This window comes from Lepidochelys olivacea (genome assembly GCF_965140295.1).
Source record: "Lepidochelys olivacea isolate rLepOli2 genome assembly, chromosome: 14".
Classification (NCBI taxonomy): Eukaryota; Metazoa; Chordata; order Testudines; family Cheloniidae; genus Lepidochelys; species Lepidochelys olivacea.
In genome coordinates, this window is record NC_140424.1 from 45,048,551 (window position 1) to 45,075,923 (window position 27,373).

A 27,373-nucleotide genomic window follows, 5' to 3' on the forward strand; every position below is an offset into this window, starting at 1 on the left:
TTGGGTGCAGTGGGGGAGGGGTGCAGGGGGGTGGGTGTAATGGGGGTGGGGCGGGACGCAAAGGTTGGGTGCAGTGGGGGAGGGGTGCAGGGGGGTGGGTGTAATGGGGGTGGGGCGCGGCGCAGAGGTTGGGTGCAGTGGGGGAGGGGCGCAGTGGGGGAGCTCTGTCCAGGGTGGGTTCAGGGCCACTTTGCAGCCGATCAGGTGGGTGCCTGCCTCGGTCCCCCCTCCCCCCGGATGTGGGGCGCGGGGAAGGCAGCCAGGGCCGGCAGGGTGTGATCGGGGCGAAAGCGGGAGCATGACAGGGAGAAAGGGGGTGCCCGGGGGCTGTCCGGCCTCAGCTAACCCTGTCCTTCCTGTCTGCCTCCAGCCCGGCCTCACTTCCAGTCGCCCCCCGGCTCCCCCTTCCAGCCCCCCAACTCCCCCCCAGCTCCCCCTTCCAGCCCCCCAGCTCCCCCTTCCACCCCACAACTCCCCTCAGCTCCCCCTTCCAGCCCCCCCTTCCAGGCCCCCTGCTCCCCTTTCCAGCTCCCCCTCCACCCCACAACTCCCCCCGGCTGCCCCTTCCAGCCCCCACAACTCCCCCCGGCTGCCCCTTCCAGCCCCCACAGCTCCCCCCGGCTGCCCCTTCCAGCCCCACAACCCCCCCGGCCCCCCCCGGCCCCCCCGGCCCCCCCGGCATGGCGTCGGGCGTGGAGCTGCTGCGCTTCCAGCTCCCGGGCCACGAGGCGGCCACGCTGCGGAACATGAACCAGCTGCGCTCGGAGGAGCGCTTCTGCGACGTGACCATCGTGGCCGAGAGCCTGAAGTTCCGGGGCCACAAGGTGATCCTGGCGGCCTGCTCCCCGTTCCTGCGCGACCAGTTCCTGCTGAACCCCTCCTCCGAGCTGCAGGTCTCCCTCATGCACAGCGCCAAGATCGTGGCCGACCTGCTCCTCTCCTGCTACACCGGGGCCCTGGAGTTCGCCGTGCGCGACATCGTCAACTACCTGACGGCCGCCAGCTACCTGCAGATGGAGCACGTGGTGGAGAAGTGCCGCAACGCCCTCTCCCAGTTCATCCAGCCCCAGATCGGCCTCAAGGAGGGCGGCCCCCCGGCCAAGGGGGGGGCCCCCCGGGCGCCGGCCGGCCCCTCGCCCCAGGAGCGGGCCCGCCACCGCCTCCCGGCCTGGCCCCCCAAGCTGGAGGAGCTGGAGCTCAAGGACGAGGAGGAAGAAGAGGACTACGGGGACGACGACGGCGTCTCCGACATCTGCATCGTCAAGGTGGAGTCGGCCCTGGAGGTGGCCCAGCGGCAGAAGAAGCAGCAGCAGCAGCAGGCGGCCTGGGCCAAGGAGGGGTCCCCGCCCCCCGGCTGGGCCAAGGAGCAGCAGCAGGAGGCCCAGGTGAACTCCACGGTGGCCGAGGGGCCGGCGCCGTCCGAGCCGGCCCCGCAGGGCGTGGTCAAGGCCTGCTACAGCCTGGCCGAGGACGCCGAGGGCGAGGGGCTGCTCATCTTCCCGGGGGGCACCTACGCGGAGGAGGCCGGCGGGCGCCCCGGGGCCGGGCGCGGGGGGCCGGCGGGCCCCCACCCGCTGCGCAGCATCCGCTGTGCCAAGTGCGAGGAGGCCTTCCAGGGGGTGGAGAAGCTGGTCTTCCACATGCGGGCCCAGCACTTCATCTTCATGTGCCCCCGCTGCGGCAAGCAGTTCAACCACAGCAGCAACCTCAACCGGCACATGAACGTCCACCGGGGCGTCAAGTCCCACTCCTGCGCCGTCTGCGGCAAGAGCTTCACCCAGAAGTCCACCCTCCACGACCACATGAACCTGCACAGCGGCCAGCGCCCCTACCGCTGCTCCTACTGCGACGTGCGCTTCGCCCACAAGCCCGCCATCCGCCGCCACCTCAAGGAGCAGCACGGCAAGACCACCGCCGAGAACGTGCTGGAGGCCAGCGTCTCCGAGATCAACGTCCTGCTGCCCTAGCGGGCGCCGGGAGGGCAGCTGGGGCTGGCGGTCAGAGCCGGGGGGGGGGGAGGGGCTGGGAGCCAGGACGCCTGGGTTCTCTCCCGGGCTCGGGGAGGGGAGTGGGGTGTAGTGGTTAGAGCAAGGGGGGGGGCTGGGAGCCAGGACGCCTGGGTTCTCTCCCGGGCTCGGGGAGGGGAGTGGGGTGTAGTGGTTAGAGCAAGGGGGGCCTGGGAGCCAGGACCCCGGGTTCCGGCTCGGGGAGGGGGAGAGGAGGGGAGCTACCGGGTCAGAGCCGGGTGCGTTTTCCCAGCAGCCAAAGAATGGACGTCCCCGGCAGGGGAATTGGAGCCCAGGATGTGCAGAGCGAAATGCCGGGCCGGGTGACCTACGGCGGCGGGAGGGGGCATCTGCAGTAGCTGGTAGTAGTAGGTTTTTGTCCGTCTCCCCCGATGGCAAGACAGGGGTTTAGCAACCTTCAGCTAGCCAAGTGCAGATTTAGCCACTAGGAACTAGAGAGGGACTGGCGGGGGCGGGGATGGGGCACAGACCTTTCCCCTCTGGCCCTGGGGTGGGGGCTGGCTGATGGGGCGTGGGGCTGTCCCCCTCTGGGGGGCGCCGGCTCTGGGGCTCACCCTCCACGTCCTTTCAACCAGTTTTTAGATTGTTTAAAACTTTTTTTTTATTAAAAGGAAAGAAAAGAAAGAAGTGTCCAAGCTGTTTTATTTGGGAGTGGGGTGCAGTGGTTAGAGCGGGTGGGGGGCTGGGCTGGGAGCCCAGACTCCTGGGTTCTCTAGCTGGACGTGGGGGAGGCTGGGGGCCCGGACTCCTGGGTTCTCTCCAAGCTCGGGGAGGGGAGGGGGGCTGGGGGCCCGGACTCCTGGGTTCTCTAGCTGGACGTTGGGGAGGCTGGGGGCTGGTGGTTAGAGCGCAGGGGGGGCTGGGGGCCCGGACTCCTGGGTTCTCTAGCTGGACGTGGGGGAGGCTGGGGGCTGGGGGTTAGAGCGCAGGGGGAGCTGGGGGCCCGGACTCCTGGGTTCTCTCCAAGCTCGGGGAGGGGAGGGGGGCTGGGAGCCCGGACTCCTGGGTTCTCTAGCTGGACGTTGGGGAGGCTGGGGGCTGGTGGTTAGAGCGCAGGGGGGGCTGGGGGCCCGGACTCCTGGGTTCTCTCCAAGCTGGGGGGGGGGGGGCGGGTCTGGGTTGCGGGACCGACGTTCCCAGGGAAACACCAATGGGGATCGCTGGGGGGGGTGGAGTGGCCCCAGGTGGGGGCGGGGCTTAGGGCGCCGGGGGCGGGGCTTAGGGCGCTGGGGGCGGGGTCTCGGTCTCCCCGCCCGCGGTCCTTTTAAATCCCCCCGCCCCGCGGGTGACGTCACTGCCGGGCGCTGCCGCCGCGCGCCTGCCGGGACCGGGCCATGGAGGCGGCGGGAGCGGGCGAGGTGGGGGAGGGGCGAAGGGACCCAGGCGTCCGGGCGCAGCCCGGAGGGGGGGCGGGTGTCTCTGATGAGACAGCGGCTAATGGGGGGGGGGCGAATCACTCCCCGGGCCCCCCGCACAGACCCGGTACAGCCCGGGGGGGGGCGCTGGTGGGGGTCGGGCCGTGGGGGGCCGGCGGGGGGGCAGTGCGGGGTGGGGGGCTGGTGGGGGTTGGGCCGTGGGGGGCAGTGCGGGGTGGGGGGCCGGCTGGGGGTCGGTCGGCAGGGGGCCGGGTGGGGGTCGGGCCGGGCGGGTAGTGCGGGGTGGGGGGCCGGCTGGGGGTCGGTCGGCAGGGGGCCGGGTGGGGGTCGGGCCGGGCGGGTAGTGCGGGGTGGGGGGCTGGCTGGGGGTCGGTCGGCAGGGGGCCGGGTGGGGGTCGGGCCGTGGGGGGCAGTGCGGGGTGGGGGGCTGGGTGGGGGTCGGTCGGCAGGGGGCCGGGTGGGGGTCGGGCCGGGGGGGGCCGGCGGGGGGGGCAGTGCGGGGTGGGGGCTGGAGGGGGTCGGGCCGGGCGGGTAGTGCGGGGTGGGGGGCTGGTGGGGGTTGGGCCGTGGGGGGCAGTGCGGGGTGGGGGGCCGGCTGGGGGTCGGTCGGCGGGGGGCTGGTGGGGGTCGGGCCGGGCGGGTAGTGCGGGGTGGGGGGCTGGAGGGGGTCGGGCCGTGGGGGGCAGTGCGGGGTGGGGGGCTGGCTGGGGGTCGGGCCGTGGGGGGCAGTGCGGGGTGGGGGGCCGGCTGGGGGTCGGTCGGCGGGGGGCTGGTGGGGGTCGGGCCGTGGGGGGCCGGCGGGGGGCGCTGGGCACCCTCTGACCCCGTCTCTCTCCGCAGCGGGACGAGCCGAGGGGGGCGGCCCCGGTGGCGGAGAAGGAGCCGGGGGAGAAAGGTGAGTGGGGGGAGGGGCAGTGCCCCCCCCATGCCCCCCGGCACTGGGCTCTGCGGTGGATCGTGGGGCGGGGATATCGCCCCAGCCGGGGGGGGGGGCGCTGGGGGCTCCCGGGGCGAGGGCCCAGCCGGGGTAACGCCACCGGCCCCGTTACGGGCTCCCGGTGACACCGTCCAACGCGCCCCCTGCCAGCCCCCCGTGGCGTCCTCACGCCCCCTTTTCCCTCTGTCCCCTGCGCGCCCGGGGCCCGTGGGGCGGGTTAAAGACAGACGGGTCCCCACACCAGCCCTGCGGCCGAACGTGGGGCTGCTGAAACATGGACAATCCCCTCCGCCCCCCAGCTCAGCATGCCATGGGGCAGGTGCCCCCCCGCGACCTCCCCACCGGGGCCCCGCCCCCGCTGAGGGCCCTGGGGCCGGAGGAGAAGTGGATGCCGGCCCGGGACGGGGAGAGCGGCAGGGGAGGGGGCGGGGAGAGTCCCCCCGCAGCGGGAAACAGTGGGGACGAGGCAGCGAGGACCCAGGCGTCTGGGGGCCCCAAGGAGGCGGCTGGAGGATCACCCGACGAGGAGGGGACTCTGGCAACCGTGATGGTCACGACCGGCTCGGGGAGCAAGGGATTGCCAGGTGAGTGGGGGGGGCTGCGGGCCGGGGGGCTGTGGGTTTGTGGGGCAGGGGACGGGGGGCTGCAGGTCGGGGAGGGAGCGATTGGCTGCGGGTCGGGAGTCTGGGGCCCCTGGAGGGAAGGGGTACCCGGGGGAGGCTCTGGGGAGGGCGTGAAGGGCCCGGTGGGGGGGGGCAGAAGGACATGGAGGAGGGGCCCCGGGGGGCTGTGGGTCGGGAGTGAGGGGCCCCTGGAGGGAAGGGGGACCCGGGGGAGGCTCTGGGGAGGGCGTGAAGGGCCCGGTGGGGGGGGGCAGAAGGACATGGAGGAGGGGCCCCGGGGGGCTGTGGGTCGGGAGTGAGGGGCCCCTGGAGGGAAGGGGGACCCGGGGGAGGCTCTGGGGAGGGCGTGAAGGGCCCGGGGGGGGGGCAGAAGGACATGGAGGAGGGGCCCCGGGGGGCTGCGGGTCGGGAGTGAGGAGCACCACGTCTCTCCCCCAGGCCACGCCAGCAAGACGCTCCCCTCCTCGCCCAGCAAGGCCGGGGGGGGGCCGAGCCGCGCCAAGATGTCCCTGACGGGCACCAGCAAGTCGCCCCCGTCGGTGCAGAGCCTGGCCATGCGGCTGCTCAGCCTGCCTGGTGCCCGCCTGCCCCCGGAGGGGGGGCCCGCGGGGGATCCCCAGCCTACCGCCCCCCCGGACCCCAAGCCCAAGGTCCACCGGGCCCGCAAGACCATGGCCAAGCCCAGCAATGGACAGGTGGGTTCTGGCGGGGGAGGGCTGTTGTCCCGGACGCCTGGGTCCCCTCGTGCCCCTCCCCGGGTTAGCGCCCCCCCCCGGGTGTCGTCCTGGACGCCTGGGTCCCCTCGTGCCCCTCCCCGGGTTAGCGCCCCCCCAGGGTGTCATCCTGGATGCCTGGGTCCCCTCGCACCACACCCCAGGCTAACCCTCCCCCGGGGTGTCGTCCCCGATGCCTGGCCCCATCCTCTCACCGCTACTGCGGCCCCTCCCCTAAGGACAATGTCCCGGACGCCTGGGTTCCATCACCGCCTAAGGGAGGGGTTGTTCCAGGTTTGAGTGCCGTGTCTGACCACCACTCCCCACCAAAATCCTGTCCCCAGGTCCCCGAAAAGCGAGTCTCCGAGATGCTGCATTTCCGAGTCTCTGACGACCTGCGGAGCATCGAGGAGCCAGGTATCCAGGGGGCTGCGGGTCGGGAGTGAGGGGCATGGCAAAGCTGGGGGGCTGCTGGTCAGGATTGAGGGGCATCAGCAGAGCTGGGGGGGAATCTCTCTCCTGCCCCCCCCCTTCATTCCCTCTCCCCCCAGAGCCGGCCAAGCGGCCGAAGCTGGACTACGGGACGGATTTGATTCACAAGCGGCTCCCGTCCTCCCTGCACAGATCCAGCCCGCGGGCCAGCACTGAGGTATGGCCTCTCCCGGACACCTGGGTCCCTCCCTCCCTCCCTTCCGGGGCTCAGGGTGGCTCTGACCTGTTGTCCTCCCCAGATCACGGTGACGGAGGAAATGGCGGCTCCGCCCAGCGATTCCCGCCCCCTGGGGGACCCCTCGGGGGCCCGGGGTGTGGGGGGGGCCCTGGAGGAGTGGGAGACCGAGGTGGGCGAGGACTTCAGCCTTTTCTACGACAGCTATTCCGTGGATGAGCACGGTGACTCGGACAGCAAGGTGGGGCATGGGGGGGCTGCGCACGGGGGGACCCCTCGCCTGGCGCTCAGATGCGGCTGCCTCTGGGGAGGGGCACGAGGGCTGGTTATCTGGGGACCCCTGGCCCTGCGCTGAGATGCAGCTGACTCTGGAGTGGGGTGCGGGGGCCGGTTATCTGAGGACCCCTGGCCCTGTGCTGAGCTGCGGCTGACTCTGGGGTGGGGCACAGTGTGTTTGGGATGGGAAGGGGAATCCCGGCTCAGTCAGAGCCAGGCCCAGATGCCTGGGTTGCTTCCCGCCCCCCCCTGCTGAGCTTTGTCCGTCTCTTGTCCAGTCGGAGGCAGACAGGGTGGGGGAACAAATGAGCGAGGAGGAGGAGGAGGAGGAAGAGGAGGAGGAGGAAGAGGATGAAGAAGAGGATGAAGAAGACGACGAATCCGGGACCATGTCGGACAGGGTGAGCCTCCGGGGGGGGCAGGATGGGGGAGGGGTGGTGGTAGAACTCACCCTCCTTCTCTTCCCCCATGACCTTTTTGTTCTCTTGTTCCTTGCCCCCCCTGCTCTCGCCATCATTCTGTGTCTCCCCCCCCCCCCGGCTCCAACTCGCTCCCCCCTGCCCAGAGCGCATCCAGCACCAAGCGCAAGGCCAAGAAGCGCTGGAAAAATGACAGCCCCTGGGTCAAACCGTCCCGAAAACGCAAGAGGAAGGAGGCTCGGCCCAAGGATGGGCGAGGTGAGGGGGGCGTGTGGTGGCCCGTGGCTCCGGAACCAAGTGGGGTGGGGCCCAGCGGGTCGTGGCGGCAGAGAGAGGAGGGTCTGGGCTTTGCGGGGGTCTCGGAACCGTGTCTGGAGCCTCCCCGGTCTGGGAGATATTCTCCCACGCTCCTGCCCACCTGCTGTGTTTTCTCCCCAGCCGGGATTCCTCGGTGGTTTTGGTGCCCACCCCCTCTCCGGGGGTTGGATGCCAGGCCGCCAGGTCGGTACCGCCGCGAAGCCGGGACTTTGGGCTTCCCAGCACTGGCGGCTCATTTCTACCCCAAACGGTGCCAGAGAAATGGGCCAGCGAAGATGGCGTGCCGGGGGAGGGTCAGTGTGACCCGGGCAAGAGGGTAATCGGAAGGCTGGGATCCTGGTGTGAGAATGGGGGGGCGTCTGGGGGGCAGGGGAGGGGGAGCAGCTGCTGCTCATTGCCCACATCTCCCTTATGCCCCGATTCTGTCGCTCCCTCTTCCCTGGCCCCCGGCCCCCTCGTTCCCCCTCTCGGCCAGGTGTCAACGGGGTCTCCGCGGCCGGGCAGAGCGAGTACACGGAGGTGCCGCTGGGGTGCCTGGAGCTGCCGGGTGAGGGGGCGCTGTCCCCCAACAATGCAGGTGAGACCCCGGCCCCCCATGGGCGCCCCCTCCGCTTCCCCCCCGCAGTGTCCGGTCTGTGTTCTCCCCTTCTCCACCCCCCGCCCCCCAAATCACACCCCCCTCCCACCTTGGGGGCCCCCCAACTCTGCTGGGTTCAACGCTCCCCTTCCCCCCCCAACCCTGCCGGAATCCCCCCAAATCCCCCCTCCCCCACTGATCTCTGGTTTCACCTGAAACCCTTCACCGGCCCCACTGGGGTCCCCCCCCAGGCGTGTCCAACGAGACGAGCTCGCTGGAGACCGAGCGCTTCGAGGAGCTGCCCCTCTGCTCCTGCCGCATGGAGGCCCCCAAGATCGAGCGGCTCAGCGAGGCCGCACGCAGCCACTGCATGGCCACCGAGAGCGCTGACGGGGAGGTGAGGGGGCGGGGCCGGCGGGGGGGCCGGCGGCGTGCGGGGGCCACGGAGTGTTTGGGATGGGAAGGGAGCCTTGCCTGCCCCGAGCTGTGGCTGACTGTGGGGTGGGACACGGGGGGCTGGGTATCTGGGGACCCTGGCCCTGCACTGAGATGCAGCTGGGTGGGACTCTGGGGAGGGGCGGGACCCCGGTGTCCGGGCTGACCCCCCCCGACCCATTTCCCCCCCAGCTGAGCGGCTGCAGCTGCAGTGTGCTGAAGCGGGAGACCATGCGCCCGTCCAGCCGGGTGCCCCTCATGGTTCTGTGCGAGTCCCATCGTGCCCGGATGGTGAAACACCAGTGCTGCCCTGGCTGCGGGCACTTCTGCACGGCCGTGAGTGGGGGCTGCGGGTCGGGAGCGAGGGGAGCTGGGGGGCTGCGGGTCGGGAGCGAGGGGAGCTGCGGGCTTTGGGGGCTGCGGGTCGGGAGCGAGGGGAGCTGGGGGGCTGCGGGTCGGGAGCGAGGGGAGCTGCGGGCTTTGGGGGCTGCGGATCGGGAGCGAGGGGAGCTGTGGGTCGGGAGCGAGGGGTGCCGGAGGAGCTGGGGGGCTGTGGGTCGGGAGCGAGGGGAGCTGGGGGGCTGCGGGTCAGCAGCGAGGGGAGCTGGGGGGCTGCGGGTCAGCAGCGAGGGGAGCTGGGGGGCTGCGGGTCGGGAGCGAGGGGAGCTGCGGGCTTCGGGGGCTGCGGATCGGGAGCGAGGGGAGCTGTGGGTCGGGAGCGAGGGGTGCCGGAGGAGCTGGGGGGCTGTGGGTCGGGAGTGAAGGGAGCTGGGGGGCTGCGGGTCAGCAGCGAGGGGTGCTGCAGGGGCTGCGGGTCGGGAGCGAGGGAAGCTGGGGGGCTGCCGGTCAGCAGCGAGGGGTGCTGCAGGGGCTGCGGGTCGGGAGTGAGGGGCCCCGTCTCCCCACAGGGCACCTTCCTGGAGTGCCACCCCGACCTGCGGGTGACCCACCGCTTCCACAAGGGCTGCGTGTCCCAGCTCAACGGGCGGATTTTCTGCCCGCACTGCGGCGAGGACGCCTCTGAGGCCCAGGAAATCACCATCGCCCGGGCCGACACCTCCGCCCCCGCCCCCCCGCCCCCTGGCCAGGAGCCCCCCGACACCCCCGGCCGCGCCGACACCAGCCAGCCCAGGTGAGCCGCCGGGGGGGCGCGTGCTGGGGGGGTTGGGGAGCCCCCACGTTGCGTCAGTGTTGGGGAGGGGGTGGGGGGCACCGTGGGGGCCGCGTCACGGAGGGGGTGTCCCGGACTCTGACTCCCCCACCCTGCTGCCCCCTCCTCTCCCGTTCAGCGCCCGGATGCGAGGGAAGGGCGAGGGGCGCCTGGTCCCCCCCGACCCACTGGCCGACGGGATCGACAGCTCCGGGGGCCCTGTGCTGACCCTGCCGTCGGGCGCTGCCATCTCGCCGCTGGGGCTGGGCCCGGGGCCGGGCCGCGAGCAGCTCGAGAAGGCCCTGATCGTGCAGGAGGCTGAGAGGTGGGACCCCCCGACCCTCCCCCCCCTTTCCCATGACCCTCTTGCTCTCTGTGATCCCACGGCACCCACCAACACACCTGTCTCCGCCCCAGCCACCTTGATCCCACGGCACCCAGCAGTACGTTGTCCTGCTCCTTGGAGTCCAGTGCCCCGTGGGTCCCTCCCAACCCTCCCTGTGGCCTCCACCTTCCTCCCCAGCCACCTCTCTCTGCCCCCTGGTATCGTCCAGCTGTGACTCACGGCACCCACTTATCCCCAGTCTGCCTCCCTCTGGCCCCTCAGGACTCCCTCCCCCACACACCTGTGATCCCACCGCACCCCCCCCCGTGCGCCATCCCTTTGCCTCCCCTTCTCTCTGCATCCCCCACCAGCCCTGCCGCTGACCCCGTCTCTCTCTCTGGCTCGTCCCCTCGCTCCGCCAGGCGGAAGAAGCTGCGATTCCACCCCCGCCAGCTCTACCTGTCCGTCAAGCAGGGCGAGCTGCAGAAGGTGCTGCTGATGCTGCGTGAGTGGGGGCTGTGGGGAGGGGTTGGGGGGCCGTGGGGTGATGGGGGGGGCATTTGGGTCTGTGACCCCACGCCTGGCTCTGATCCTGTTCCCCGATTCTCTGCCTCCCCCCTCCAGTGGACAACCTGGACCCCAACTTCCAGAGCGACCAGCAAAGCAAGCGCACCCCACTGCATGCCGCCGCCCAGAAGGGGTACCTCGAGATCTGCCACGTGCTGCTGCAGGTGGGGGGCGGGGCCCGGGGGTGGGGCGGGGGGCGTCTGGCAGTGGGCGGGGTCAGATCCTGGCTCTGAAACTCCCCCCCCCGCCCCCCCAGGCTGGTGCCAACATCAACGCGGTGGACAAGACGCGGCGGACGCCGCTCATGGAGGCCGTGGTGAGCAACCAGGTGGAGACGGCGCGCTACATCGTCCGCCGGGGCGGCTGCGTCTACAGCAAGGTCAGGGCGGGGCGACGGGGGGGGCCGGGGGGCGGGGGGATACCTGTCTGCCAGTCACCACACAGTCTTCCCCCCACCCCGTCCCCCCCCAGGAGGAGGATGGTTCGACCTGCCTCCATCACGCGGCCAAGTGCGGGAACCTGGCCATGGTCTCTCTGCTGCTGGCCACGGGGCAGGTGGACGTCAATGCCCAGGTGAGTCGGGGACCCGGGCGTCCGGCCCCCAGTGTGGGGAGCTCACCCCCCGTCACAGTGAGGGCTGGCCCCGTTGCCCCAGGGCGGCGCTAGGAGCTGGGCGGCGGGGCGGGGGGCAGCAGGGGGCTCTCCCCGGGCAGTCAGGGCTGGCCCCAGGGCGGGGCTAGGGGCTGGGTGGTGGGGCGGGACAGGGAGCAGCGGGGGGCTCTCCCCGGGCAGTCAGGGCGGGGCTAGGGGCTGGGCGGTGGGGCGGGGCGGGGGGCAGCGGGGGGCTCTCCCTGGGCAGTCAGGGCTGGCCTCAGGGTGGGGCTAGGGGCTGGGCGGGGGGCAGCGGGGGGCTCTCCCCGGGCAGTCGGGGCGGGGCTAGGGGCTGGGCTGCGGGGCGGGGCGGGGGGCTCTCCCCGGGCAGTCAGGGCTGGCCCCAGGGCGGGGCTAGGGGCTGGGCGGGGCGGGGGGCAGCGGGGGGCTCTCCCCGGGCAGTCGGGGCGGGGCTAGGGGCTGGGCTGCAGGCAGCGGGGCGGGGGGCAGCAGGAGTCACTCTCACACAGCCAGCAGCGCTGACCCCTCTCCCCCGTGGCCCCCCCGGCAGGATAACGGCGGCTGGACCCCCATCATCTGGGCCGCGGAGCACAAGCACATTGAGGTGATCCGCATGCTGCTGACCCGCGGCGCCGACGTCACCCTGACAGACAACGTGAGTGGCGGTTTCTTGCTCCCCCGGAGCTGGCTCAGCCCCCCCCCCCCCCCGCCACCCCCCCAGCTGCTGGGGTCTCGGCTCCCTTTTCTGAATCAGTGTCTTGGCTTCTCAGTGTCCGTCCGTCCGTCCCCCCCGGCTCCCCAAATCTGTACCTGTCGCTGTCTTTGCATGTGTAGGTTTCCAGGCTTCCCCCCCAAGTCTCTGTCGGTTTCCAGGCTCCCCGCCCTGTCTGCGTGTTGGTGTCTTGGCTCCATCCCTGGTGCTGGCCACTATCTCTGGCTCCCCTCAGGGCGTTTGCTGGTTTCCAGCCCCCCCATTTCTGAGCGGAGCTGGGATTTGCCGGTTTCAAGGCTCCCCGTAACCCCTCCCCCGCAGGAGGAGAACATCTGCCTGCACTGGGCCTCCTTCACGGGCAGCGCCGAGATCGCCGAGGTCCTGCTGAACGCGCAGTGTGACCTGCACGCCGTGAACTGCCATGGGGACACGCCGCTGCACATCGCCGCCCGCGAGAGCTTCCACGACTGCGTCATGTGAGCGGGCGCCCGGCTCAGGAGGGGAGAGGGGGCTACTGGTCAGAGCCGGGGGGGGGGGGGGGGAGCCAGGACTCCTGGGTCCGCTCCTGGCTCCGGAAGGGGAGTGGGGGCTACTGGTCAGAGGCCAGGACTCCGGGGTTCCCATCTGCCCCCCCTCCCCTCCCGCCCAGGCTGTTCCTGTCGCGAGGGGCTGACCCCGAGGTGCGGAACAAGGAGGGCGACTGCCCCGTGGACCTGACGCTGGAGAACTCCGAGGTCTGGTTCGCCCTGCAGCTGAACCGCAAGATCCGGCAGGGCATCCTCAACCGGGCGCTGCGGACCGAACGCATCATCAGCAGGTGGGGATGGGCCCGGGGGGCGGGGGGGGGGCGCGCGCGGCTGCTCCCTGCTGGCCGGCTCCGGTCTCACCCCTCCTGCCCCCCAGGGACGTGGCCCGCGGCTACGAGAACGTGCCCATCCCCTGCGTCAACTCGGTGGACGACGAGCCGTGTCCCGACGACTACAAATACATCTCGGAGAACTGCGAGACCTCCACCATGAACATCGACCGCAACATCACACACCTGCAGGTAGCCGCCCCGGGGCGCCTGGCCGCCCGGAGCCGCCCCCTGGGAGAGGGGAGCCTAGAAACTGACAAATGCAGAACCTTTTTGGGGAGAGGGGAGCCTGGAAACTGACAACTGCAGAATTGTTTTTGGGGGGTGGAGTCTAGAAACTGGCCTTTGGTGGCTTGGAGGGGAAACGGGGGAGCTGAGAAACCAGTGAAGGTGCAAACTGGGTGGGGCGGGGTGTCTGGAAACTGACAACCGCGGTGGGGGCAGGCCCTGCTAAGCTGTGTCCCCCCCCTTTTTGCCCCCCGCTCCCCCAGCACTGCACCTGCCAGGACGATTGCTCCTCCAGCAACTGCCTGTGTGGCCAACTCAGCATCCGCTGCTGGTATGACAAGGTGAGACGCCCGCCGTGGGGGGGCCTGGACACTGCGCCTCGGATCGGGACTGATAGACACCAAATACAGCAATGGGGGCAGTGGGGAGCCTGGAAACTGACAAGAGCACATGTGGTGGGGGGAGCCTGGAGGCAGACAAAAGAGCCATGGGGCTTGTAGGAGGGGGAAGCTTAGAAACTGACTCTCAGATGAGAGAAGAATGGGGGTAGCTTGGAAACTTCCCCATTGGGTGTGGGGGAAGCCCAGAAGCTGGCTGTGCCAACACATGGTAGGGGGAGCCATGAAACTGTCAGGGGAGGGGGGAGCCTGCACACCTACAGGTGAAACTGGCAGATTCCCCCCCCATAGGCTGCAGGGCTGCCTCAGACCCACATGAATATTCAGACCCCAGTTCCCATGGCTTCGCTCCCCTTCCCCAACCCATCTGAGGGAGGCAGAATTTGGGAGCGATTCAGAGATTATGATCCCTCCTCCCCCCAGGATGGGCGCCTGCTCCAGGAATTCAACAAGATCGAGCCGCCCCTCATCTTCGAGTGTAACCAGGCGTGCACCTGCTGGAGGAACTGCAAGAACCGGGTCGTGCAGAGCGGAATCAAGTGAGTCCCCAGGGAGGGGGCATCACCCACCGTTCCTTCTCCCTGAGAGTCCAGTAGCAGGGAGTTCCCCAGGCTAACAGGAATCAATGTTACGGTTGCTGGACTGGAACTGGTGGGCTGGGATGTCATGTGACAGGGAGTTCCACAGGTTAACAAGAAGCTTCTTCCCCTGCAGGGTCCGACTGCAGCTGTACCGGACGGCCAAGATGGGCTGGGGGGTGCGAGCCCTTCAAACCATCCCCCAAGGGACCTTCATCTGCGAGTGAGTGAGCCGGGGCGGGGGTGGGGACTGGGCCTGTTCCCTCCGGGGGGGGCACCTGCTGGGGCGGGGGCAGGGCTGGGATTCACCCAGGACGTGACGCCTCTGCCCCCTTCTCTGCCACAGGTACGTGGGGGAGCTGATTTCAGACGCGGAGGCCGATGTACGGGAAGATGATTCATATCTCTTCGACCTGGACAACAAGGTGAGGGGGCCTGGATGCCTGGGTTCTTTCCCGGCTCGGGGCGGGGGCTAGGGATGAGAGCGGGGGGCCCAGATTTTTGGGTTCTTTCCTGGCTCGGGGAGGGGGCGGGGGCTTGGGGGGAGAGCGGGGGGCCCGGACTCCTGGGTTCTCTCCCGGCTCGGGGAGGGGGCGGGGGCTAGGGGGGAGAGCGGGGCGCCCCGATTCCTGGGTTCTCTCCCGGCTCGGGGCGGGGGCTAGGGATGAGAGCGGGGGGCCCGGACTCCTGGGTTCTCTCCCGGCTCGGGGCGGGGGCTAGGGGGGACAGCGGGGGGCCCGGACTCCTGGGTTCTCTCCCGGCTCAGGGCGGGGGCTAAGGGGGACAGCGGGGCGCCCGGACTCCTGGGTTCTCTCCCCTCCCCCCGCAGGACGGAGAGGTGTACTGCATCGATGCCCGTTACTACGGCAACGTGAGCCGGTTCATCAACCACCTGTGCGAGCCCAACATCATCCCGGTGCGGGTGTTCATGCTGCACCAGGACCTGCGCTTCCCCCGCATCGCCTTCTTCAGCAGCCGCGACATCCGCGCTGGCGAGGAGCTGGGGTCAGCGCCGGGGGCGGGGCTGGGGGCGGGGCCTGGGGCCTGGGGGCGGAGCCGGGGGCGGGGCCTGGGGCCTGGGGGCGGGCCTGGGGGCGGGGCCTGGGGCTGGTGGGGTGTGGAGCTGAGGGCGGGTCCTGGAGCTGGGGTCAGCGCCTGGGCCTGGGGGCGGGGCCAAGGCGGGCTGGGGGGCAGGGTGCGGAGATCGGGTTGCGGGTCCTGCGGCGGGGGGCGGGGCCTGGGGCTGGCTGTGGGGTGAGGAGATGGGGGCGGGGCCCAGGACCGGGCTGGGGGCAGGGCGTGTGGGAGCGGCTGGGGGGGGGGGCGGAGCCCCCCCCGTGACCCCCCGGTGCCCCCCCAGGTTCGACTACGGCGACCGGTTCTGGGACATCAAGAGCAAATACTTCACCTGCCAGTGCGGGGCGGAGAAATGCAAACACTCGGCGGAGGCCATCGCCCTGGAGCAGAGCCGCCTCGCCCGCCTCGAGGCCCACCCCGAGCTGCTGCCCGACATGGGGGGGCTGCCCCTGCTGGGCCCCTGAGCCCCCGGGGGACCCCGCTCCTGGCCCCGGCCCGCCTGGGGGCACCCCGCCCCGGCCGAGCCTCCGAGACCCCCGTTCCTGGGCCCTGTGCTCCCGGGGGGCCCTCCCCACCCTGCCCGGGACCCCGATTCCTGGCCCTGTGCTCCCGGGGGGCCCTCCCCACCCTGCCCGGGACCCCGATTCCTGGCCCTGTGCTCCCGGGGGGCCCTCCCCACCCTGCCCGGGACCCCGATTCCTGGCCCTGTGCTCCCGGGGGCGCCCTCCCCACCCTGCCCGGGACCCCGATTCCTGGCCCTGTGCTCCCGGGGGGGCCCTCCCCACCCTGCCCGGGACCCCGATTCCTGGCCCTGTGCTCCCGGGGGGCCCTCCCCACCCTGCCCGTGACCCCGATTCCTGGCCCTGTGCTCCCGGGGGGGCCCTCCCCACCCTGCCCGGGACCCCGATTCCTGGCCCTGTGCTCCCGGGGGGCCCTCCCCACCCTGCCCGTGACCCCGATTCCTGGCCCTGTGCTCCCGGGGGCGCCCTCCCCACCCTGCCCGGGACCCCGATTCCTGGCCCTGTGCTCCCGGGGGCGCCCTCCCCACCCTGCCCGGGACCCCGATTCCTGGCCCTGTGCTCCCGGGGGCGCCCTCCCCACCCTGCCCGGGACCCCGATTCCTGGCCCTGTGCTCCCGGGGGCGCCCTCCCCACCCTGCCCGGGACCCCGATTCCTGGCCCTGTGCTCCCGGGGGGCCCTCCCCACCCTGCCCGGGACCCCGATTCCTGACCCTGTGCTCCCGGGGGGCCCTCCCCACCCTGCCCGGGACCCCGATTCCTGGCCCTGTGCTCCCGGGGGGGCCCTCCCCACCCTGCCCCGGCCGGACCCCTGAGGGGACCCAGATTCCTGGGCCCTGTGCTCCCTGGGGGACCCTCCCCAACCTGCCCCCCTGGGCCCCTGAGCCCCCGGGCGGACCCTGCCAGCCACAACTGGCCCCTGAGCCCCCGTCCCTGGGGCTCCCCCCGGGCTCAGTTCTCCCCCTGGCCCCCCAGAGAGGATGGGCCAGCCAGTGACCCCTTGGCTGCAGCAAGGCAGCGCTGCAGGAAATGCAGGAGCCCCCCCCCCCCGCGCCTCTGGGGCTCCCCCCCCGCGGCTCCAAAGCCCCCCCTGGGCTTGGTCCCTTTTTACCTGTCACGTCCTGGGAGCCTGAACCCAATAAACGCCGGGAGCACGGCCAGGGCGTGTCGGTGTGTTTCTCCCGGGTGGAGGGGTGCGATCACCGCCCCTTGCTGGGCTCTGTGGGGGGGGGTGTGCGATCACCGCCCCTTGCTGGGCTCTGTGGGGGGGGGGTGCGATCACCGCCCCTTGCTGGGCTCTGTGTGTGGGGGGGGTGCGATCACCGCCCCTTGCTGGGCTCTGTGGGGGGGGGGTGCGATCACCGCCCCTTGCTGGGCTCTGTGGGGGGGGGGTGCGATCACCGCCCCTTGCTGGGCTCTGTGTGTGGGGGGGGTGCGATCACCGCCCCTTGCTGGGCTCTGTGTGTGGGGGGGGTGCGATCACCGCCCCTTGCTGGGCTCTGTGTGTGGGGGGGTGCGATCACCGCCCCTTGCTGGGCTCTGTGGGGGGGGGGGTGCGATCACCGCCCCTTGCTGGGCTCTGTGTGTGGGGGGGGTGCGATCACCGCCCCTTGCTGGGCTCTGTGGGGGGGGGGTGCGATCACCGCCCCTTGCTGGGCTCTGTGGGGGGGGGGTGCGATCACCGCCCCTTGCTGGGCTCTGTGTGTGGGGGGGTGCGATCACCGCCCCTTGCTGGGCTCTGTGTGTGTGGGGGGGTGCGATCACCGCCCCTTGCTGGGCTCTGTGTGTGGGGGGGGGTGCGATCACCGCCCCTTGCTGGGCTCTGTGTGTGGGGGGGGTGCGATCACCGCCCCTTGCTGGGCTCTGTGTGGGGGGGGTGCGATCACCGCCCCTTGCTGGGCTCTGTGTGTGGGGGGGGTGCGATCACCGCCCCTTGCTGGGCTCTGTGTGTGGGGGGGTGCGATCACCGCCCCTTGCTGGGCTCTGTGGGGGGGGTGCGATCACCGCCCCTTGCTGGGGGGTGCTGTCAGCTGGGGTTATACCTGGTTGGGCGTTTCCCTGCGGTTGCTGAGGTCCGTTGTGGGCAGGTGCCATTTGTGTCGGCTCCTCGGGGGGGGTTCAGGCAGCTCGGGCTGGGTCGGGGTGCCCCGGGCCCGCCCCTCTGCAGCGGGTGCGATGGTGTGTTTGTGGCCTGGCGGTGCTGGGTGCGGGTGGTTTGTGTTTCTGTCACACCTGCGGGTCCGGGCACCCAGCGGGGGGGAGGTTCTGGCGGCCGGCGGCTGCAGGCGGCTGTTTGGTTGCGGGTTCAGGGGTGTCACCGTGTGATGAGTTTCGTTGGGGGGTGATGCGTGGGTGAGGACTGGCCGCGTGGGGGGTGATTGTGGGTCTCCTGCGTGGTTGGGGTGGGAGGCTGAGGTCCAGGTGAATCTGGCAGGCAGCGTTTGTGTGTCCGGTTGTGAGGGGTGAGTGTGTGTGGGGGGGAGGCTGGTGTTGCACTGGGGGGTGAGGTGGTGTGTTGGTGGCAGGGGGTGAGTGTGGCTGGTTGTGTTGGGGTGGGGGGGTGGGAGTCGGGGGTGTTGCACTGGGGGGTGAGTGTGGCTGGTTGTGTTGGGGTGGGGGGCTGGTGGGGATTGGGGGGCGTTGCACTGCGGTGTGGGGGTGAGGGGGGAGGCTGGTGTTGCAGGGGGGGTGAGTGTCAGTGTGGCTGGTTGTGTGGGGGTGGGGGGCTGGCAGGGGGGTGGGAGTCGGGGGTGTTGCACTGGGGGGGTGAGTGTGGCTGGTTGTGTGGGGGTGGGGGGCTGGTGGGGGGCGTTGCACTGGGATGGGGGGGTGAGTGGGGGGAGGGTTGTGTGGCAGGGTGGGGGTGGGGGTGTCGGGGCGGGGCCCGGGGCCGGGCGGGGCGGGGCCGGGCGGTGGGCGTGGCACCCGGCGCAGGTGAGATGCGGGGCGGGGCCTGGCGCACGGGGGCGGGGCTTGGGGTCAGGTGCAGGGGCGCGGCCCGCTGCAGGTGTCTGTGACGTGGGGCGGGGGGGCAGGTAACTGCCCGCCCCGCCCCGCCCCGCCCCGGCCCATTTCTAACCGCAGCCTCCGGCCGCAGCCCAGCTGCCCCCGGCCCCGCCATGGGGCGCAAGGACAAGGGGGAGCAGCCGGACCCGGCGCCCTACGGTAAGGGGGGGGCGGGAGTCTCCTCTCGGTTCCTTGTCGGGGGCCCAGCATACACCTTGGGGTGGGGGGCTGAACACGGGGAGCGCTAATGGGGGGCAGAGCCGGGCGGGGGGGGGTCCCGGGGGGCAGCAGCGGGCTTCCCCCTTAGCCCCCCCGGGCCCCGACGTGGCTCCTGTGGGGTTTGCGGGGCTTCGGGGTGCCCGAATTCGAGGGGGGACGGCGGCGCGGGGCCCCGACACCCCCGGGGCCCTTCCCCCCCGCGGGGCGGCGGCCCGGAGCCCCCGAGGCTTAGCGGCCCCCCAACGTCGGCTCAGGGCTCCGTCCCCAGCAGCCCTGTGGAAGGGGGTCACGGGGGGACCCCGAACAGGATCAACGCTGGGCTGGAGGGCCGGGCCCCCCAACTCTCACCGTCCCGGGTCTCGGGCTCTGGTGGATCCGGCTCTGGGAGTCAGGGGAAGCCGGGGGGCCCAGACCCCCCGTTTCACAGGGACCGTCCTGCTGCTCCGGGCTTTGTCTACACGGGCGCCAGTAACACCCCCCCCGCCCCCGAGTTCACACCTGCGGGGGCCGGGCCGGGTCCCCTCCCAAGGCCTTGGCCCAAGAGGGGGAGATGCGAGGGGGGCTGTACAGGGGGCCAGGGCCCGAGTCCCGTTCCTTGCCCCCCCGGCCCAGCCAGGGCAAGCCCACCTGCCCCCGGCTCGGCTCGGCTCGGGTCACCTCACCTGGGCACCGCGGGGAGGGCGGGGGCCGGATTGTTTGTGATGACCGGGAACCAGGAAATAGAAACTGTCCAGCCTGCAGCCCGGGGGCTCGGTCCCGCGCTCACGGGGGGGGGGGTGAGATCCGGGGGGGGCTCGGTCCCGCGGTCATGGGGGGGGTGAGACATGCCGTGGCATGTACGTTGTCCTGCTCCTTGGAGTCCAGTGCCCCGTGGGTCCCTCCCAACCCTCCCTGTGGCCTCCACCTTCCTCCCCAGCCACCTCTCTCTGCCCCCTGGTATCGTCCAGCTGTGACTCACGGCACCCACTTATCCCCAGTCTGCCTCCCTCTGGCCCCTCAGGACTCCCTCCCCCACACACCTGTGATCCCACCGCACCCCCCCCCGTGCGCCATCCCTTTGCCTCCCCTTCTCTCTGCATCCCCCACCAGCCCTGCCGCTGACCCCGTCTCTCTCTCTGGCTCGTCCCCTCGCTCCGCCAGGCGGAAGAAGCTGCGATTCCACCCCCGCCAGCTCTACCTGTCCGTCAAGCAGGGCGAGCTGCAGAAGGTGCTGCTGATGCTGCGTGAGTGGGGGCTGTGGGGAGGGGTTGGGGGGCCGTGGGGTGATGGGGGGGGCATTTGGGTCTGTGACCCCACGCCTGGCTCTGATCCTGTTCCCCGATTCTCTGCCTCCCCCCTCCAGTGGACAACCTGGACCCCAACTTCCAGAGCGACCAGCAAAGCAAGCGCACCCCACTGCATGCCGCCGCCCAGAAGGGGTACCTCGAGATCTGCCACGTGCTGCTGCAGGTGGGGGGCGGGGCCCGGGGGTGGGGCGGGGGGCGTCTGGCAGTGGGCGGGGTCAGATCCTGGCTCTGAAACTCCCCCCCCCGCCCCCCCAGGCTGGTGCCAACATCAACGCGGTGGACAAGACGCGGCGGACGCCGCTCATGGAGGCCGTGGTGAGCAACCAGGTGGAGACGGCGCGCTACATCGTCCGCCGGGGCGGCTGCGTCTACAGCAAGGTCAGGGCGGGGCGACGGGGGGGGCCGGGGGGCGGGGGGATACCTGTCTGCCAGTCACCACACAGTCTTCCCCCCACCCCGTCCCCCCCCAGGAGGAGGATGGTTCGACCTGCCTCCATCACGCGGCCAAGTGCGGGAACCTGGCCATGGTCTCTCTGCTGCTGGCCACGGGGCAGGTGGACGTCAATGCCCAGGTGAGTCGGGGACCCGGGCGTCCGGCCCCCAGTGTGGGGAGCTCACCCCCCGTCACAGTGAGGGCTGGCCCCGTTGCCCCAGGGCGGCGCTAGGAGCTGGGCGGCGGGGCGGGGGGCAGCAGGGGGCTCTCCCCGGGCAGTCAGGGCTGGCCCCAGGGCGGGGCTAGGGGCTGGGTGGTGGGGCGGGACAGGGAGCAGCGGGGGGCTCTCCCCGGGCAGTCAGGGCGGGGCTAGGGGCTGGGCGGTGGGGCGGGGCGGGGGGCAGCGGGGGGCTCTCCCTGGGCAGTCAGGGCTGGCCTCAGGGTGGGGCTAGGGGCTGGGCGGGGGGCAGCGGGGGGCTCTCCCCGGGCAGTCGGGGCGGGGCTAGGGGCTGGGCTGCGGGGCGGGGCGGGGGGCTCTCCCCGGGCAGTCAGGGCTGGCCCCAGGGCGGGGCTAGGGGCTGGGCGGGGCGGGGGGCAGCGGGGGGCTCTCCCCGGGCAGTCGGGGCGGGGCTAGGGGCTGGGCTGCAGGCAGCGGGGCGGGGGGCAGCAGGAGTCACTCTCACACAGCCAGCAGCGCTGACCCCTCTCCCCCGTGGCCCCCCCGGCAGGATAACGGCGGCTGGACCCCCATCATCTGGGCCGCGGAGCACAAGCACATTGAGGTGATCCGCATGCTGCTGACCCGCGGCGCCGACGTCACCCTGACAGACAACGTGAGTGGCGGTTTCTTGCTCCCCCGGAGCTGGCTCAGCCCCCCCCCCCCCCGCCACCCCCCCAGCTGCTGGGGTCTCGGCTCCCTTTTCTGAATCAGTGTCTTGGCTTCTCAGTGTCCGTCCGTCCGTCCCCCCCGGCTCCCCAAATCTGTACCTGTCGCTGTCTTTGCATGTGTAGGTTTCCAGGCTTCCCCCCCAAGTCTCTGTCGGTTTCCAGGCTCCCCGCCCTGTCTGCGTGTTGGTGTCTTGGCTCCATCCCTGGTGCTGGCCACTATCTCTGGCTCCCCTCAGGGCGTTTGCTGGTTTCCAGCCCCCCCATTTCTGAGCGGAGCTGGGATTTGCCGGTTTCAAGGCTCCCCGTAACCCCTCCCCCGCAGGAGGAGAACATCTGCCTGCACTGGGCCTCCTTCACGGGCAGCGCCGAGATCGCCGAGGTCCTGCTGAACGCGCAGTGTGACCTGCACGCCGTGAACTGCCATGGGGACACGCCGCTGCACATCGCCGCCCGCGAGAGCTTCCACGACTGCGTCATGTGAGCGGGCGCCCGGCTCAGGAGGGGAGAGGGGGCTACTGGTCAGAGCCGGGGGGGGGGGGGGGGAGCCAGGACTCCTGGGTCCGCTCCTGGCTCCGGAAGGGGAGTGGGGGCTACTGGTCAGAGGCCAGGACTCCGGGGTTCCCATCTGCCCCCCCTCCCCTCCCGCCCAGGCTGTTCCTGTCGCGAGGGGCTGACCCCGAGGTGCGGAACAAGGAGGGCGACTGCCCCGTGGACCTGACGCTGGAGAACTCCGAGGTCTGGTTCGCCCTGCAGCTGAACCGCAAGATCCGGCAGGGCATCCTCAACCGGGCGCTGCGGACCGAACGCATCATCAGCAGGTGGGGATGGGCCCGGGGGGCGGGGGGGGGGCGCGCGCGGCTGCTCCCTGCTGGCCGGCTCCGGTCTCACCCCTCCTGCCCCCCAGGGACGTGGCCCGCGGCTACGAGAACGTGCCCATCCCCTGCGTCAACTCGGTGGACGACGAGCCGTGTCCCGACGACTACAAATACATCTCGGAGAACTGCGAGACCTCCACCATGAACATCGACCGCAACATCACACACCTGCAGGTAGCCGCCCCGGGGCGCCTGGCCGCCCGGAGCCGCCCCCTGGGAGAGGGGAGCCTAGAAACTGACAAATGCAGAACCTTTTTGGGGAGAGGGGAGCCTGGAAACTGACAACTGCAGAATTGTTTTTGGGGGGTGGAGTCTAGAAACTGGCCTTTGGTGGCTTGGAGGGGAAACGGGGGAGCTGAGAAACCAGTGAAGGTGCAAACTGGGTGGGGCGGGGTGTCTGGAAACTGACAACCGCGGTGGGGGCAGGCCCTGCTAAGCTGTGTCCCCCCCCTTTTTGCCCCCCGCTCCCCCAGCACTGCACCTGCCAGGACGATTGCTCCTCCAGCAACTGCCTGTGTGGCCAACTCAGCATCCGCTGCTGGTATGACAAGGTGAGACGCCCGCCGTGGGGGGGCCTGGACACTGCGCCTCGGATCGGGACTGATAGACACCAAATACAGCAATGGGGGCAGTGGGGAGCCTGGAAACTGACAAGAGCACATGTGGTGGGGGGAGCCTGGAGGCAGACAAAAGAGCCATGGGGCTTGTAGGAGGGGGAAGCTTAGAAACTGACTCTCAGATGAGAGAAGAATGGGGGTAGCTTGGAAACTTCCCCATTGGGTGTGGGGGAAGCCCAGAAGCTGGCTGTGCCAACACATGGTAGGGGGAGCCATGAAACTGTCAGGGGAGGGGGGAGCCTGCACACCTACAGGTGAAACTGGCAGATTCCCCCCCCATAGGCTGCAGGGCTGCCTCAGACCCACATGAATATTCAGACCCCAGTTCCCATGGCTTCGCTCCCCTTCCCCAACCCATCTGAGGGAGGCAGAATTTGGGAGCGATTCAGAGATTATGATCCCTCCTCCCCCCAGGATGGGCGCCTGCTCCAGGAATTCAACAAGATCGAGCCGCCCCTCATCTTCGAGTGTAACCAGGCGTGCACCTGCTGGAGGAACTGCAAGAACCGGGTCGTGCAGAGCGGAATCAAGTGAGTCCCCAGGGAGGGGGCATCACCCACCGTTCCTTCTCCCTGAGAGTCCAGTAGCAGGGAGTTCCCCAGGCTAACAGGAATCAATGTTACGGTTGCTGGACTGGAACTGGTGGGCTGGGATGTCATGTGACAGGGAGTTCCACAGGTTAACAAGAAGCTTCTTCCCCTGCAGGGTCCGACTGCAGCTGTACCGGACGGCCAAGATGGGCTGGGGGGTGCGAGCCCTTCAAACCATCCCCCAAGGGACCTTCATCTGCGAGTGAGTGAGCCGGGGCGGGGGTGGGGACTGGGCCTGTTCCCTCCGGGGGGGGCACCTGCTGGGGCGGGGGCAGGGCTGGGATTCACCCAGGACGTGACGCCTCTGCCCCCTTCTCTGCCACAGGTACGTGGGGGAGCTGATTTCAGACGCGGAGGCCGATGTACGGGAAGATGATTCATATCTCTTCGACCTGGACAACAAGGTGAGGGGGCCTGGATGCCTGGGTTCTTTCCCGGCTCGGGGCGGGGGCTAGGGATGAGAGCGGGGGGCCCAGATTTTTGGGTTCTTTCCTGGCTCGGGGAGGGGGCGGGGGCTTGGGGGGAGAGCGGGGGGCCCGGACTCCTGGGTTCTCTCCCGGCTCGGGGAGGGGGCGGGGGCTAGGGGGGAGAGCGGGGCGCCCCGATTCCTGGGTTCTCTCCCGGCTCGGGGCGGGGGCTAGGGATGAGAGCGGGGGGCCCGGACTCCTGGGTTCTCTCCCGGCTCGGGGCGGGGGCTAGGGGGGACAGCGGGGGGCCCGGACTCCTGGGTTCTCTCCCGGCTCAGGGCGGGGGCTAAGGGGGACAGCGGGGCGCCCGGACTCCTGGGTTCTCTCCCCTCCCCCCGCAGGACGGAGAGGTGTACTGCATCGATGCCCGTTACTACGGCAACGTGAGCCGGTTCATCAACCACCTGTGCGAGCCCAACATCATCCCGGTGCGGGTGTTCATGCTGCACCAGGACCTGCGCTTCCCCCGCATCGCCTTCTTCAGCAGCCGCGACATCCGCGCTGGCGAGGAGCTGGGGTCAGCGCCGGGGGCGGGGCTGGGGGCGGGGCCTGGGGCCTGGGGGCGGAGCCGGGGGCGGGGCCTGGGGCCTGGGGGCGGGCCTGGGGGCGGGGCCTGGGGCTGGTGGGGTGTGGAGCTGAGGGCGGGTCCTGGAGCTGGGGTCAGCGCCTGGGCCTGGGGGCGGGGCCAAGGCGGGCTGGGGGGCAGGGTGCGGAGATCGGGTTGCGGGTCCTGCGGCGGGGGGCGGGGCCTGGGGCTGGCTGTGGGGTGAGGAGATGGGGGCGGGGCCCAGGACCGGGCTGGGGGCAGGGCGTGTGGGAGCGGCTGGGGGGGGGGGCGGAGCCCCCCCCGTGACCCCCCGGTGCCCCCCCAGGTTCGACTACGGCGACCGGTTCTGGGACATCAAGAGCAAATACTTCACCTGCCAGTGCGGGGCGGAGAAATGCAAACACTCGGCGGAGGCCATCGCCCTGGAGCAGAGCCGCCTCGCCCGCCTCGAGGCCCACCCCGAGCTGCTGCCCGACATGGGGGGGCTGCCCCTGCTGGGCCCCTGAGCCCCCGGGGGACCCCGCTCCTGGCCCCGGCCCGCCTGGGGGCACCCCGCCCCGGCCGAGCCTCCGAGACCCCCGTTCCTGGGCCCTGTGCTCCCGGGGGGCCCTCCCCACCCTGCCCGGGACCCCGATTCCTGGCCCTGTGCTCCCGGGGGGCCCTCCCCACCCTGCCCGGGACCCCGATTCCTGGCCCTGTGCTCCCGGGGGGCCCTCCCCACCCTGCCCGGGACCCCGATTCCTGGCCCTGTGCTCCCGGGGGCGCCCTCCCCACCCTGCCCGGGACCCCGATTCCTGGCCCTGTGCTCCCGGGGGGGCCCTCCCCACCCTGCCCGGGACCCCGATTCCTGGCCCTGTGCTCCCGGGGGGCCCTCCCCACCCTGCCCGTGACCCCGATTCCTGGCCCTGTGCTCCCGGGGGGGCCCTCCCCACCCTGCCCGGGACCCCGATTCCTGGCCCTGTGCTCCCGGGGGGCCCTCCCCACCCTGCCCGTGACCCCGATTCCTGGCCCTGTGCTCCCGGGGGCGCCCTCCCCACCCTGCCCGGGACCCCGATTCCTGGCCCTGTGCTCCCGGGGGCGCCCTCCCCACCCTGCCCGGGACCCCGATTCCTGGCCCTGTGCTCCCGGGGGCGCCCTCCCCACCCTGCCCGGGACCCCGATTCCTGGCCCTGTGCTCCCGGGGGCGCCCTCCCCACCCTGCCCGGGACCCCGATTCCTGGCCCTGTGCTCCCGGGGGGCCCTCCCCACCCTGCCCGGGACCCCGATTCCTGACCCTGTGCTCCCGGGGGGCCCTCCCCACCCTGCCCGGGACCCCGATTCCTGGCCCTGTGCTCCCGGGGGGGCCCTCCCCACCCTGCCCCGGCCGGACCCCTGAGGGGACCCAGATTCCTGGGCCCTGTGCTCCCTGGGGGACCCTCCCCAACCTGCCCCCCTGGGCCCCTGAGCCCCCGGGCGGACCCTGCCAGCCACAACTGGCCCCTGAGCCCCCGTCCCTGGGGCTCCCCCCGGGCTCAGTTCTCCCCCTGGCCCCCCAGAGAGGATGGGCCAGCCAGTGACCCCTTGGCTGCAGCAAGGCAGCGCTGCAGGAAATGCAGGAGCCCCCCCCCCCCGCGCCTCTGGGGCTCCCCCCCCGCGGCTCCAAAGCCCCCCCTGGGCTTGGTCCCTTTTTACCTGTCACGTCCTGGGAGCCTGAACCCAATAAACGCCGGGAGCACGGCCAGGGCGTGTCGGTGTGTTTCTCCCGGGTGGAGGGGTGCGATCACCGCCCCTTGCTGGGCTCTGTGGGGGGGGGTGTGCGATCACCGCCCCTTGCTGGGCTCTGTGGGGGGGGGGTGCGATCACCGCCCCTTGCTGGGCTCTGTGTGTGGGGGGGGTGCGATCACCGCCCCTTGCTGGGCTCTGTGGGGGGGGGGTGCGATCACCGCCCCTTGCTGGGCTCTGTGGGGGGGGGGTGCGATCACCGCCCCTTGCTGGGCTCTGTGTGTGGGGGGGGTGCGATCACCGCCCCTTGCTGGGCTCTGTGTGTGGGGGGGGTGCGATCACCGCCCCTTGCTGGGCTCTGTGTGTGGGGGGGTGCGATCACCGCCCCTTGCTGGGCTCTGTGGGGGGGGGGGTGCGATCACCGCCCCTTGCTGGGCTCTGTGTGTGGGGGGGGTGCGATCACCGCCCCTTGCTGGGCTCTGTGGGGGGGGGGTGCGATCACCGCCCCTTGCTGGGCTCTGTGGGGGGGGGGTGCGATCACCGCCCCTTGCTGGGCTCTGTGTGTGGGGGGGTGCGATCACCGCCCCTTGCTGGGCTCTGTGTGTGTGGGGGGGTGCGATCACCGCCCCTTGCTGGGCTCTGTGTGTGGGGGGGGGTGCGATCACCGCCCCTTGCTGGGCTCTGTGTGTGGGGGGGGTGCGATCACCGCCCCTTGCTGGGCTCTGTGTGGGGGGGGTGCGATCACCGCCCCTTGCTGGGCTCTGTGTGTGGGGGGGGTGCGATCACCGCCCCTTGCTGGGCTCTGTGTGTGGGGGGGTGCGATCACCGCCCCTTGCTGGGCTCTGTGGGGGGGGTGCGATCACCGCCCCTTGCTGGGGGGTGCTGTCAGCTGGGGTTATACCTGGTTGGGCGTTTCCCTGCGGTTGCTGAGGTCCGTTGTGGGCAGGTGCCATTTGTGTCGGCTCCTCGGGGGGGGTTCAGGCAGCTCGGGCTGGGTCGGGGTGCCCCGGGCCCGCCCCTCTGCAGCGGGTGCGATGGTGTGTTTGTGGCCTGGCGGTGCTGGGTGCGGGTGGTTTGTGTTTCTGTCACACCTGCGGGTCCGGGCACCCAGCGGGGGGGAGGTTCTGGCGGCCGGCGGCTGCAGGCGGCTGTTTGGTTGCGGGTTCAGGGGTGTCACCGTGTGATGAGTTTCGTTGGGGGGTGATGCGTGGGTGAGGACTGGCCGCGTGGGGGGTGATTGTGGGTCTCCTGCGTGGTTGGGGTGGGAGGCTGAGGTCCAGGTGAATCTGGCAGGCAGCGTTTGTGTGTCCGGTTGTGAGGGGTGAGTGTGTGTGGGGGGGAGGCTGGTGTTGCAC

General features: G+C 71.3%; 3 protein-coding genes across 3 annotated transcripts; all 3 read left to right on the forward strand.

Moving 5' to 3' along the window:
• Nucleotides 1–660: 660 nt before the first annotated feature.
• ZBTB12 (zinc finger and BTB domain containing 12) lies at nucleotides 661–2,610 on the forward strand. The gene is given in 3 exon segments (XM_084647162.1): nucleotides 661–1,299; nucleotides 1,302–1,393; nucleotides 1,395–2,610. Coding segments are annotated over 3 exon segments (1,284 nt in total). The 5' UTR covers nucleotides 661–680; the 3' UTR covers nucleotides 1,968–2,610.
• A 689-nt stretch (nucleotides 2,611–3,299) lies between these two features.
• On the forward strand, nucleotides 3,300–15,481 carry EHMT2 (euchromatic histone lysine methyltransferase 2). Its single transcript, XM_084647264.1, has 28 exons — nucleotides 3,300–3,385; nucleotides 4,244–4,298; nucleotides 4,640–4,924; nucleotides 5,402–5,658; nucleotides 6,021–6,093; nucleotides 6,228–6,325; nucleotides 6,408–6,584; nucleotides 6,898–7,020; nucleotides 7,185–7,296; nucleotides 7,832–7,933; nucleotides 8,185–8,330; nucleotides 8,561–8,704; nucleotides 9,277–9,500; nucleotides 9,658–9,843; nucleotides 10,266–10,348; nucleotides 10,468–10,574; nucleotides 10,667–10,789; nucleotides 10,882–10,983; nucleotides 11,573–11,677; nucleotides 12,056–12,210; nucleotides 12,384–12,551; nucleotides 12,638–12,782; nucleotides 13,082–13,159; nucleotides 13,640–13,755; nucleotides 13,931–14,017; nucleotides 14,141–14,219; nucleotides 14,624–14,799; nucleotides 15,155–15,481. Exons 1-28 carry the CDS (start codon nucleotides 3,362–3,364, stop codon nucleotides 15,333–15,335), a joined length of 3,711 nt encoding a protein of 1,236 aa, XP_084503390.1. The 5' UTR covers nucleotides 3,300–3,361; the 3' UTR covers nucleotides 15,336–15,481.
• Nucleotides 15,482–18,508: 3,027 nt separating this feature from the next.
• Nucleotides 18,509–26,037, forward strand: LOC311531049 (histone-lysine N-methyltransferase EHMT2-like; the record flags this gene model as incomplete). Its single annotated transcript, XM_084648105.1, has 15 exons — nucleotides 18,509–18,554; nucleotides 19,592–19,837; nucleotides 19,957–20,063; nucleotides 20,156–20,278; nucleotides 20,371–20,472; nucleotides 21,062–21,166; nucleotides 21,544–21,698; nucleotides 21,872–22,039; nucleotides 22,126–22,270; nucleotides 22,570–22,647; nucleotides 23,128–23,243; nucleotides 23,419–23,505; nucleotides 23,629–23,707; nucleotides 24,112–24,287; nucleotides 24,643–26,037. The coding sequence occupies 15 exons, from the start codon at nucleotides 18,509–18,511 to the stop codon at nucleotides 24,821–24,823; spliced, it is 1,914 nt and encodes a 637-aa protein (XP_084504231.1). The 3' UTR covers nucleotides 24,824–26,037.
• Nucleotides 26,038–27,373: the final 1,336 nt, after the last annotated feature.